A 12,102-nucleotide genomic window follows, 5' to 3' on the forward strand; every position below is an offset into this window, starting at 1 on the left:
AAGTCTAAGAAAATGGAAATAAGCCGGCTGCAATGGCACACACCTTTAATCCCAGCACTGGGGAGGCAGAGACAGGTGGATCGCTGTGAGTTCAAGGCCAGCCTGGTCTACAAAGTGAGTTTTAGGACAGCCAGAGTTACACAGAGAAACCCCGTCTCAAAAAACTAAAAAAAAAAAAGAAACACAAGAAACAAAACAAAACAAAACAAAACAACAAAAAAAAAGAAAAAAGAAAAGACAAAAAAAGAAAGAAAAAAAAAGAAAAGAAAATGGAAAAATGGAAATAGATTTTTTTCCCTTTCTTGGGACTCTTGAGAATTGTTCCTAGGACCTTGTGCATGGAGATAAGTAATGTGCTCGTGAGCTGGTTTTCATTTTCCTTTTATCACAGTCTTTCTAAATTGTGCAATTCGGCTTTGACTAATGTAACTTAGATTCCCCAGTACCTGTAATTGTAGGTTTGCATTGCTGTGCCTGGCAATGAATAACTTTTAAAAATTCCTTTTTGGGCCGGGCGTGGTGGCGCACCCCTTTAATCCCAGCACTCGGGAGGCAGAGGCAGGCGGATCGCTGTGAGTTCAAGGCCAGCCTGGTCTAAAAAGCGACTCCAGGACAGCCAGGGATACACAGAGAGACCATGTCTCGAAAACCCAAAATAAATAAATAAATAATAAATAATAAATAAATAAATAAAAATTCCTTTTTGGTTTTCCCAGACAGTATAATGTAGCTGAAGCTAGTCTCAAAGTTTATTTATTTATTATTTTTTACTATTATTTTTAGTCTGAAACTCTTTATGTAGCTGTCGATGACTCTGAACTCCTAATTTCCCTTCCTCTACTGCCCAGGCGCTGGTCTGAGTAGTGTCCACCGCCGCGCAACTCTCGGCTTTGTCCCGAGTTGGGGATCAAACCTGGGGCTTCATGAAAGCCACGTGAAAGTGCGGCATTAATAATAGAAAAATAAAAAGTATAAGATACAATTAAACAGCATCACGATATGTGGGCAGATTTATTGGGAACACATAAAATTCATGTTTTTTTTCCAGTGAATAAAAAAGCGTCTAGATCGAATATAGGAAATACAGCCGTAAAGTAAAGCGGCATCTTTTACACCTCCGCCTAAAAGACCGTTGGAGAGGAAGGACCAATGAGAATGCTTATTGCATCTGGACAGCTCAAGCTTTGCCATATGAGGCCTTCTCATTGGTGTATATGTTTCCGTTAACACTGGCTCCGCCTCCGAGAGCTTTTGGTCCAATCACTAGACACAGAGAGTTCTAGAATTTCTTTGAGATTGTGGGGGCGGGGGGTTTCTGGGAGAAATAGGGGTTTTCCAGAGCTCGGCGGGTGACGGAGCGCTTCAGACGCGCTTTTCCACCGCTCCGCTGAGGCGGCTTTGGGAGTTTGCTTTTGGGACTCCTGAGGAGAGCAGAGTCGGAGGAAGTGAACAGCCAGGTAGGGACACGGGGGGCCGTAGACCCCAGCTGCCTCCGGGGCTCAGGGCGCTCCGGTGCTGCCACGGGAGGGTCCCGCGGCCGTGTGCCGAGGGCCGCCACCCGGCTCAGCCGAGCGCGGCCTAGTGTGTCTGGCCTAGTCGGCTCGCTTGCGGCCAGAGGCTGGAGGAGGAGGGCTTGCATGAGTAGGGGACACCGGAGGCGGCGGAGGGAGGGGTGGTTGCTTTCCCCGGGCGGTGTGAGGGGGTCGGAGGGGAGCGGTTGGGCGCAGGCGGCCTCCCGGGCAGAGGAGGGAAGTGAGGCGGCCTAGGCCTCAGGCCGCGGCGGTTGGGTGACCCGTGTGGCGCTGGGCCCTGGTGTGTGTGTGTGTGTGTGTGGCTGTGTGTGTAGCTGTGGACTGAGGGACGCTGTAGGGCGGGCAAAAGCTAAGTCACCACGCAAACGGTGGCCCGCGGCCCGCTCTGGACTCCATGTTGTGGGGCGGGGGCGGAGGGCGCGGGCGGGAGAGCGTGGGCGGGAGGCGCGGGCGGGAGCCCGAGCGCGCATGCGCATTGGGTTTTGGCGGGCTTTTGTTGGGGGTTGGGAGGACAGCCTTCGGCGCGCAACATGGCGGCAAGCCTCAGCGCCGAGTGAGCAGACAAGGGCAGGGGAGCACTTCTGGAGGGAAATGGGGCAATATTTCCCACCTGGAAGGACAAGTCTCTCGGCGGCGGGGGACATGTTAAGGTGCTGGAGCAGGGGTGCCCCAATTCCTGGAGTGATAGGAGAGGGCTCCCGGTTTTGGGTGGACTGGTGAAGAAATAAATTGCTGCCGGCTTGTGCCTGGGAAAAAGCCTATGGCTTTTTGGTATAAGGAGGCAACAGGAGACCAATAATATTTAAGCATTTAAAGGCAGCTTGCCTTCCGGCTGGGATAAGCTTACTACTCACTGAGTGTTTGTGTGGTGCTGTGTGCCAGGACCTCTGGCAGGTTGGCAGAGTTTAGTGGTGGTGTGTATGTTAGGGGTGGGATGGGGGTGGGGCTGATTGGGAAAGCTGGTCAGTGGCTGAGGGTGGCTGAGATCCAGAGGGCAAGGCTGCAGCCTTCCTGTAATGAATGTGATGACCAGAGGCCCTTAGTTGCTAGGCTTGAATGGCTGGATGTATACGGTAGTGATGCAGTGTGCTGGTGCTGTGCTCTTGAGATTGTAAAAGTTGGACAATCCCACAGATTCCCTTTGTGGGAAGTAGTAGTTACATGAATTGCAGTGCACTACATTGTATAGTTTCCTAAATAGACCGTGCATGTATCGTGCAACAACATTTTAAATTTTTTTTCACAAGCTACAGGTAGTCATGTGGGCCTGTACTCACAAATATTCAAGAGGCTGAGGCAAGATCAGTTGAGGCTAGGAATTCTAACCTGGGAAAATACCAAGTATTTAAAAGCATTGCTTTGCATATGTAATAATTTTAGACCATGTGGCAATTCTATATCAAATTAATGATGTCTAATTTTTGTAATGTTGACATTAGAACAGCTGGTAAGCTGTTAATGGCTAAGTATTTGGAATTCTGTGGGTCAAAGAAAGTATGGTTTGTGTTGTATGTTGTAGATAAATTTAGTTAGAAGAAAATATTTCAAATCCAATAGTCAAAAACTTCAACTCACAAAAGTAGGAGGACGGAAACTAAAGATATCAGCAGAAAATTGTTTTAGATGTTTTTATTAGAACAGAACAAATAGAGGCTGACAAGGTAAAGGTTCCTGACAATCTTGAGTTTACGCCCCAAGCTGACCAGGTGGAAGTTTAGCACTGATTGCTGAACGTTGTCTTTTGATCTCTACAAGGCATTTGAAGAAGTGTGTACATACACTATATTTTTAAAATGCAATAAAAAGTAAAAAACATAATGCTTAAGATAGCGACAAAAGCCTCCATTAAAGAAGCTGGAGCCAGGAGTCAAATCAAGAAATTTTGTACATAAGTGTAGAAATAATTGGCAGAAAATAGATACAAACAATACAAATGTCTCTTAAAAGAATTGTAAAAAAAAATCTAGTATCCAGAATTATAAAATATCTAGTATCAGGAATGAAAAAGAGAAAGGGCTATTAAATGCAGATTAATACTAGAACTTGAAAACTTAGAACAACATACTAGAACTTCCACCAGAAAAAATATGAAATATAACTAGTTCTGTATATTATAAATGGATTTAATTTGTCAAAGGTTTTCTTAAGACCAAGCAAAATGGATGAGAAGTAGGACTGGCCCCACACTTTATGAGGAAGCTTGGTGGGGTCTGGATTGCTTGACTAACATGCCCCCCCTTTTTTTTTTTCACTCATAAGCTGAGGAAGAGACTACTACAGTCAAGACACATCCCTGCCTGGCCATGTTCCCTTCTAAGTTTACTGCTACAGCGCTGACAATTCTGCAGGACTGGTGTGGATGGATGGGTATCAATGCCCACCGCTCACTGCTTATCCTGGGCATCCCTGAGGACTGTGAGGAAGAAGAATTCCAGGAGGCAGTGCAGGCTGCCCTCAGACCTCTGGGCAGGTACCGAGTACTTGGCAAGGTTTTCAGAAAGGAGATTGGAGCAAAGGTTGCTTTGGTTGAATTCGCTGACAGTTTAAACCAAAGTTTGATTCCCCGACAAATACCAAATAATCGGGAGCCCTGGAATGTGATCTTCTTGCCTCGGATCCCTGATGAAGATGCCGCTCTTGGATTCAGTTTCCCTGCACAGGCTCATGGGCAAGCTTTGGAAGGCACTTCAGGTGGGGCAGGGGCTTCAGGAAGGTCAGGGGCTGCAGTGGAAGAGAGAGATGAGGGTGAAGGAGGAGCTGTGGGTAAGGCAGGAGATGCGGGTGAGGCAGGAGATGCGGGTGAGGCAGGAGCTGTAGGTGAGGCAGGAGATGCTGGTGAGGCAGGAGATGCTGGTGAGGCAGGAGATGCGGGTGAGGCAGGAGCTGTAGGTGAGGCAGGAGATGCTGGTGAGGCAGGAGCTGTAGGTGAGGCAGGAGATGCTGGTGAGGCAGGAGCTGTAGGTGAGGCAGGAGATGCGGGTGAGGCAGGAGCTGTAGGTGAGGCAGGAGATGCTGGTGAGGCAGGAGATGCTGGTGAGGCAGGAGCTGCGGGTGAGGCAGGAGATGCTGGTGAGGCAGGAGCTGCGGGTGAGGCAGGAGATGCGGGTGAGGCAGGAGATGCTGGTGAGGAAGGAGCTGTGGGTGAGGCAGGAGATGCTGGTGAGGAAGGTGCTGTGGGTGAGGCAGGAGATGCTGGTGAGGAAGGAGCTGTGGGTGAGGCAGGAGATGCTGGTGAGGAAGGAGCTGTGGGTGAGGCAGGAGATGCTGGTGAGGCAGGTGCTGTGGGTGAGGCAGGAGATGCTGGTGAGGCAGGAGCTGTGGGTGAGGCAGGAGCTGTGGGCGAGGCAGGAGATGCTGGCGAGGCAGAAGGAAGAGATGAGGAAGGAGCTGCAGAGGAGGCAGAAGTGTCAGATGAGGAAGGAGCAGAAGATGGAGTTGTAGACGAGGCAGAGGTTATCTATGAGGCAGGAGTTATAGGTGAAGCAAGACTGCCAGATGAGGGGGCTGAGGACGAAGAAGATGATATTGCTGAGGCAGGGGCTGCAAGAATGTCTGATGAGGAAGGAGCTGGAGGTGACATGGGGATTGTGGGAGTGATGGGAGCTTTGGGTTGGGCCGGAGCTGCAGGTGAGGTAGGAGCTGCAGGAGAAGGAGGAGTTCTGGAGGCAGGGGCACATGAACAGGGGTCTGCAGGTGATGATGAGTCTGGGAGTGATGAAGGTTCTGCAGGGGATGAAGGCTCTGTAGATGATGGAGGAGCTGTGGGTGGAGCAGGAGCTGTAGGTGAGGATGAGGCAGGAGCTGCAGGTGAGGCAAGGATGTCAGACGAGGAGGGAGCTGCTGGTGACATGGGAGTTGCAGGGATTATAGGAGCTGTGGGATTGGCAGGAGCCGCAGGTGAGGCAGGGCCTTCTCAAAGTGAGGAAGAGGCCTTTGACTTGGCAGGAGAGGCGCATGGTGCTGGAGGCTGGACCCAGCAGTGGAGCCATGCCCTACAGCCCATCCTGGAAAACATGGCCTACCAGGAGCTGAGACACTTCTCTGGGATGGAAGAGCAGCCTGGCTGTGGGGCTCAGTCTTTCGAGAACTGGCTGGACCATGCCAATGACATGCTGTACCTGTGGCGCGACATATCCGAGAGCGAGAGGAGGCGGCGGCTGATGGAGAGCTTGGGGGGCCCTGCCCTGGATCTCCTGTGTGAGCTTCTGGAAGAGTATCCAGACACCCCTGCACAGGACTGTCTGGCTGCACTGGTGCAGGTGTTTGGCAACAAGGATACAGTGATGACAGCGCGGATGAAGTTCCTGACCTGCTCCCAGCGGCCTCAGGAAAGCCTCTTTGCCTACGTGATGCGCCTGGAAGGTCTGCTGCAGATGGCCATCGAAAAGGGAGCCATCCAGCCTGCAATGGTGGATCAGGCGAGGGCCCGGCAGGTGCTGATGCGGGGCCGGCCCAACCAGATGCTGCAGAACAACCTGAGAAGGATGCGGCTGGAGAGACGACCACCTGGCTTTGTGGGGCTGCTCAGGCTCATTCGGGAGACTGAGGCTTGTGAGGCAGTCGTGGTTGAAAATGTGATGGTCCAAGTCGAGGAAGGAGAGATAGATGCGGCCCAGGCTGCCCTTGTCAGTGTTGAGGTTGCCGAGCCGGCCCCTGCTCTTGGAGAGGCCTTCCCAGCCAGTGAAGAAGATGCTGGCCAGGTTGTTGCTGCTGCTGCTGCTGCTCTTGAGCAAGCTACTGGGGCTGCTCCTGATGATGATGGTGCCCCAAAGGCAGGCCCTGCCTCTGCTGAGGTTGAGGTCCTGCCTGTCTCCCAGAGAGATGAAAATGTGTCAGCCCCTGCTGGCTCAGGCCAGGCAGGGCCCACTGAGGGCCTAGGTGTTCCCGAGAGCTTGGCCCATGCAGGAAAGGAAGAAGAAGAGCAGTCTGTAACAGAGTCAGAAAATGAGAGTGGGGCATGGGAATCTGGTCACCCCAAATCCTTCTTTGGCGAATAGACTCAGAAGGTTCAAGGCCTTCCTACCTCAGGCAGCCAACTCCTGGAGGCAGGGAAGGGAAGCCCAGGGCCTGTGCTTCAGCCTAAAGATAGAGCAGGGCCCAGAAGAAGTTTTGCCCAGCCTTAAACCAGTTCTCTCTCTCCACTCCCCAAGCAGTCTTGGCCATCACCACCACCTCCTCCGACTGGCGTTATCCACGGGACCAGATTTGCCACCAAATGGACTGTGCAAAGGTACTCTTCCCCATGACAGTGTCACCTCCAGATCTAGCCCTAAACTGTTCTGGCTTGGTTTGCCAGAAACAGGTTGCTGAGGACCCAGCTACAAAATTAAGGGTGTGGCCTGAGACTCCACCTGCCCTAGTCTGGATGATGTGGGAAAAAGGCCATCTCAACATTTCCAGCTACCTTGTTCTGCCAACATGGGCAGCCCACCCTTTCTCATTTGTGGTCTCTAGGCAGGACACTCTCTGGTGGAATATTCATTCGTGTCTGCCTCATAATAACCTGGGTGTCTAGATCATTCACGTTCACATACTTCCCCTCATCCATTGGCTTTGTGCAAGATGCTTTAACCTAGGCGAGGGAGGTTCTGGCCACGCACTCAACCACTTATACCCGTAGCCATCTTCAGTGAGCTGCTGTGTTAGTCAAGCCTTTCTAAGTCCGTGTAGCAAGCGAGCTACTTGTCTGCTTTCTATGTGAACTTAGGGGGGCCGTTGGTCTCCAGATGTGTGCATTATCTGAGCAGGTCCTTTTCAGAGACTCCCAAATTCAGCATCAGGAGTCGGCAGGAAGAACAGAAGACAAGGACTATCAGTTGCTCTGCATGGCAAAAAGACATGGACCTGGGAGGGGATTGAACACCATATTTTGATACCTCATTTATGTTGTTCACAACTCCTATTTCCTCTGCTTGGTGAGGTGTTCTATGCTGTGATTTCTGATAACCTGTAACTGGCCTGTGCTAATAATAGGGCAGGGTCACCCAGTGTGTGACCCCTTGAAGTGATCCTCCAAAGTAAAAGAGTATCACCAGAAGCCATTGTCTTGATAAGATGCATATTTTGAATCTTCACAAAAGGAGAAAATGGCAAGGGGTTCCAAGGTGCTTGTAGAAGGAGTGCAGTCTGGGAACTAGTTTCTAGTGGCTGTGGTATGTTCTTGACTAATGTTTTACCTTTTTCCATGGTTTTGTTAAATGTTTCTGTTTAATAAATTTTTTGGCTGTTACAGCTGTGTCTTATCATTTCCTTGGGCAGTTGTGGATGGAGTAGACTTACAGGAGCGTCAGATTACAGCTTGGCACCCATGGGCATACTTCTTTCTGAACGAGTAAGTGGTAAGTGCTTCAATAGGCAGGCTAGGGATTGATAAGAGCTTTTATAATTTTGGCTTTTGAAAATATTGTGCTAACCTGACTGGATGGTCCATTTCTAATCCTAGCACTTGTCAAGCATGCAGTTGTAGTCTAACCATTTAGGGAGTTTCAGGCTAGCCTGGGCTACAGCTACATAATAAGACCCTAATTTTTTTTTAATGTGTATGTGTGCATATACCATTTGTGCAGGTGCTTTCAGAGACCGGAATAAGACATTGGATACCCTGAAGCTAGCGTTGCAAGTGGGTGCTGGGAACTGAGCTGTGGTCCTACTCTTAACTTCTAGGCTATCTCTTAAAACATGGAAAATTATTGTTGTTGATGTGGGTTTCTCAGGTTAGGGAAGGTACCACTGGTTCTATGTACATGGAGTTCAAGACAACACCAATCATACTATTAAGTTTTTTTTATTCTGCCTGGTATGAGCCCCACTGTGACCTGAGTTAGTCTGATTACCTCTGGTCTCTGGTGTTCAGTCTTGTTCACTGACAGTGCCAAATGTAGGCTGCATGTAGCCCAGGGGGTAAAGCACAGAGTGCTATTCAACCCTGTGTCTTTGTTTTTGTTTTTCGAGACAGAGTTTCTCTGTGTAGCCTTGGCTGTCCTGGACTTGCTTTGTAGACCAGGCTGGCCTCGAACTCACAGTGATCCGCCTCTGCCTCCCGAGTGCTGGGATTAAAGGTGTGCGCCCCCATGCCTGGCAACCCTGTGTCCTTTATGCCAGTCCAGCTCCCAGCTATGGAATGTGGACATTACATTCAGCAAAATGTCCATAGAGTTGGATGTGTAAAAGCCCCAAGCAATTAAAGAGAGGCTGCTTGGTGACCTAGCATAGCACTTATTCTGCACTTACCAACTCAGGGTTAAGGCCATGAGTGTGTTGCCAGAGGGTAAGGGGGAACTAGGGGCTTAGGGTGGCACAGAGTGGATTGGCAGTTGTCTCTCTCCTGTGGCTATGTTGCAGGCTTTAGAGACTGCTTTTTTGAAGCTTTCGGGCCCCTTTATGAGAGCAAATTCTGTTAACCGTTTTTTAAGTTGTTGCCAGTTGTGCCTCTGTCAAATTCTAGATACACTAGGAGTTTGGCTGGGAATAGGCAGTTTTACAAAAAGGCCATGCATGCCAAGCCAAGTGTGGACTATGTGCCAGATCTGCTGCAGGCTTTACTCTTCAGCAACCAGGGTCTGAACAGTTACCCTTCAATAATTCCCTAGGAACTCGGGGTCTCTAACTGGGGGCAGCAGTACAACCCTGTCTTCTGGAATCAAACTGAAGTGCTTGTGGCACTGGGTGTTCCACATCTTGGGAAGCTGAGGGCAGTTGGTACCTATGAAGCATAAGGTGCATGTTCACAGGTACATAGTGCTGGGGTGGGTAGAGGAAGAAAGGAGATGCTCCCTGACCATGAACAGCAAGTGTCAAGCATTGTGGAGAGCCACAGATAGCAGCACCCCCTGCTGCTTCCCCGGCACAATGCGCCCCCTTTGGCACATGCGCAATGCGTCCCCTTTTGCGCATGCGCAGTGAGTAAACCTTATGCGCATGCCTGAAGGCATGGCGTGAGGTGGCATGATCTGAGCAAGGCATAGCGTGAGGTGGCGTGATCCGAATGCACCAACCAGGAGTGACGACGTGGCAGTTTCTGATAGGCACACTATAAAGGTTCTGTGGGAGCTTTTCCCGGGGTCACTCCGGTAGTCAAGGATCCTGAATAAAACTGCTGCAAGAAGAGTTCCCGGTGTTGGTCTTTCCTGCTGGACGGGGGCGGCATCGACAAAGCATAGTGTGCCCATGACACTGATCGAGAGCTAATTTCTTCAATTGCATGTTCTTTATGGACCTAGGTGATGGTTGACTACAAGGAGAAATAAATCAGAAGTCATTTGTTTTATGCCTAGCTCAGTTCAGTGTAGTCCAGAGTCATTGCAGACTACATGAACGTGCTGATCAGCCACCTCACCTGATCATCTGTTAGTTCCTTATCACCCACTGGCAAATCTCCATGTGCAGGGCAGAATGCAGCTCCGTGAGAGGGCTCTTCCATGGTGGCAGTTAGAGGTACCAAAGGGCCAAGTGGCTTCTGCTCATCTTCCTCTCCCTGCTTCCTCTCCCTGACTCCAGTTTCAGCTGGAGGTGTAAAGGTGGCCACTTAGCATAGACCTCTGATCCCTCCTGCAGCAGCTACAATCCCATGGCACATCATTTGCCATTCAGATATAGAAATTTGCTTTTGAATAATCAACCCTAAGTGGCTACCATTCCCCTGGGATACCTTCCTGGCACAAAAATTGCATGTACTTGGCTCCCAAGAAATTTCCTGCCTATTCATACCTGGTCCCTGACTTGACAAGGAGCTCCTGGTTCCCCTGATAACACTCTGTTCTGCCCTGGGGTGGGAGTGGGGGCTCTGGAAACCTGCCTCCTTCCCTTAACCTTTCAGGTTCATTCTCTTTAAAATTTCCAACTGGGTGAGAAAGGCCTCAGTCTAATGTCCAGGTTGTGGCTAAAGAAACAGCCAGAGTTGCTGAAGAAGCCTTACATTGCTCAGCAAAGGGGCCAGAGCAAGGTGTCTGAAAGTCCTTCCCACTAACCACTTCTAACCATTTCTAGTTAGGAACACTGAAACAGCTCCTTCAGCAACGTTGTGGGGACATCTTGGAGCCTCTCAGCTGAGGACTGGCCTCCAGGGTGATTACTGCCTAGTTTCAGACATATCCTGAATCCTGTTGTGACATTTCATTGATAAAATGGATATGACCCTCACAGTGGATATGGTCCTGGAAGTGGTAAAACCTCACCTTACCCCCGATGAGCCCTTATATAGGGCAAGGCTTCCCAGCCTAAGGAAGCCTTCAAGATGGGGTCACAAGTACCCTCTTGTCAGGCTCAACTCCTCTTACATGACTGCCTTGGGCTGGGGACTGATGGAGCCAGGGCATGCCATGCTCATGGCCTATAATGTTATCTGTCTGTAAAAGATAAAAACTTTTAGAAAGGAAATTCTTTCAAGGTCTTGGGTTATTTTCCTTTTCAGTTAAATGGAGAAATGATGGTCTGGACTTGCTTCAAAGGCAACTTCAAAGAGAAAAAAAAAACCATATCATTGGAAACTGCTACACCCCAAACCACAAATTAGCCAGTACCCTAGCCAAGTAGTATAGACAGAGCAGGGGTGAGCTGAGCCAACAATTCCTTCTCAGAACTGGAGCAGAAATCAGATTTCTCTAGAACTAAGGGCCACATACCCAAAAGTCACAGAAAATGGAAAACAAATCTTTAATTAGATTAATAAAATTGAAGGCCACAGGCCACAGGAGTAGCAGCCCAGCTAGAAGAAAGGGATCCAAAGTCAGACAACAGTCAGAGACAGCCCCTACTCCATTTTTTAGGGGACTCACATGAAGAACAACTGCCCATCTGCTACATATGTGTAGGGGGTCTAGGTCCAGCCCATGCATTCTCTTTGGTTGGTGGTTCAGTCTCTGTGAGCCTGAATTCAAGATGTCTTTACACATTGTTCCAGAGCATGCAAAAAAGCATAATATTTCAAATGGTGTAACATTTTCATAGTTTGATTACTTACCTTTTAGGAACCAATACTTCTTGTCAACAACTCTTTCAGTTTTACTTAAGTTTCTTTTTGCTTACAGATGAGTAAGTACAAAATTTTCAATTAAACATAGTGCCTATCCCCCACTGCCATCCACTCACACACAGCGATCACAGTTTGATGGGCTGTAATTCAAAGAACCCAATGTGACACCATTTTAATTTGTACCATTTCGTGGTCATTAGTATATTTACAAAGTTCTAAGAACACTGCCATTAATGTTCTTATATTTTTACCACCCTAAAAGAAATCTTGTTCCTTTGGTAGTCCTTGTCCACGTCCTGTCAGCAAATCACTTTCCTGTTCTGGCCCCAGCCACACATCTGCTCCCTGACTTAGGAGTCATCTATTCTAAGGTCTCATAGAAATGGAATCATGTCCTCCTGTGTCTGCCTGCACTCATTTGATGCATTGTATAACTCCACTGGGAGTAGTCTCGCCTGCCTGCTCCTGCCTCTGTTTGCTTTCTGCTTTGCACACTCTGGGCTTTCAGCTTATGTTAGGGGTAGGTACCTCTGGTGCTTTGGAGTGGATTCGGTACTCTCTTTGAATATTTCTGTAATACATAACAGCTTCCTGTGGACA

General features: G+C 49.2%; 1 protein-coding gene across 1 annotated transcript; it reads left to right on the forward strand.

Annotated features, from left to right (window-relative positions):
• The first annotated feature begins 1,337 nt into the window (after positions 1 to 1,337).
• On the forward strand, positions 1,338 to 7,755 carry PNMA6E (PNMA family member 6E). The gene is made up of 2 exons (XM_084789074.1): positions 1,338 to 1,457; positions 3,792 to 7,755. Exon 2 carries the CDS (start codon positions 3,836 to 3,838, stop codon positions 6,527 to 6,529), a length of 2,694 nt encoding a protein of 897 aa, XP_084645200.1. The 5' UTR covers positions 1,338 to 1,457; positions 3,792 to 3,835; the 3' UTR covers positions 6,530 to 7,755.
• Positions 7,756 to 12,102: the final 4,347 nt, after the last annotated feature.

This window comes from Acomys minous, assembly GCF_964271855.1.
Source record: "Acomys minous genome assembly, chromosome: 7".
NCBI classification, from domain to species: domain Eukaryota; kingdom Metazoa; phylum Chordata; class Mammalia; order Rodentia; family Muridae; genus Acomys; species Acomys minous.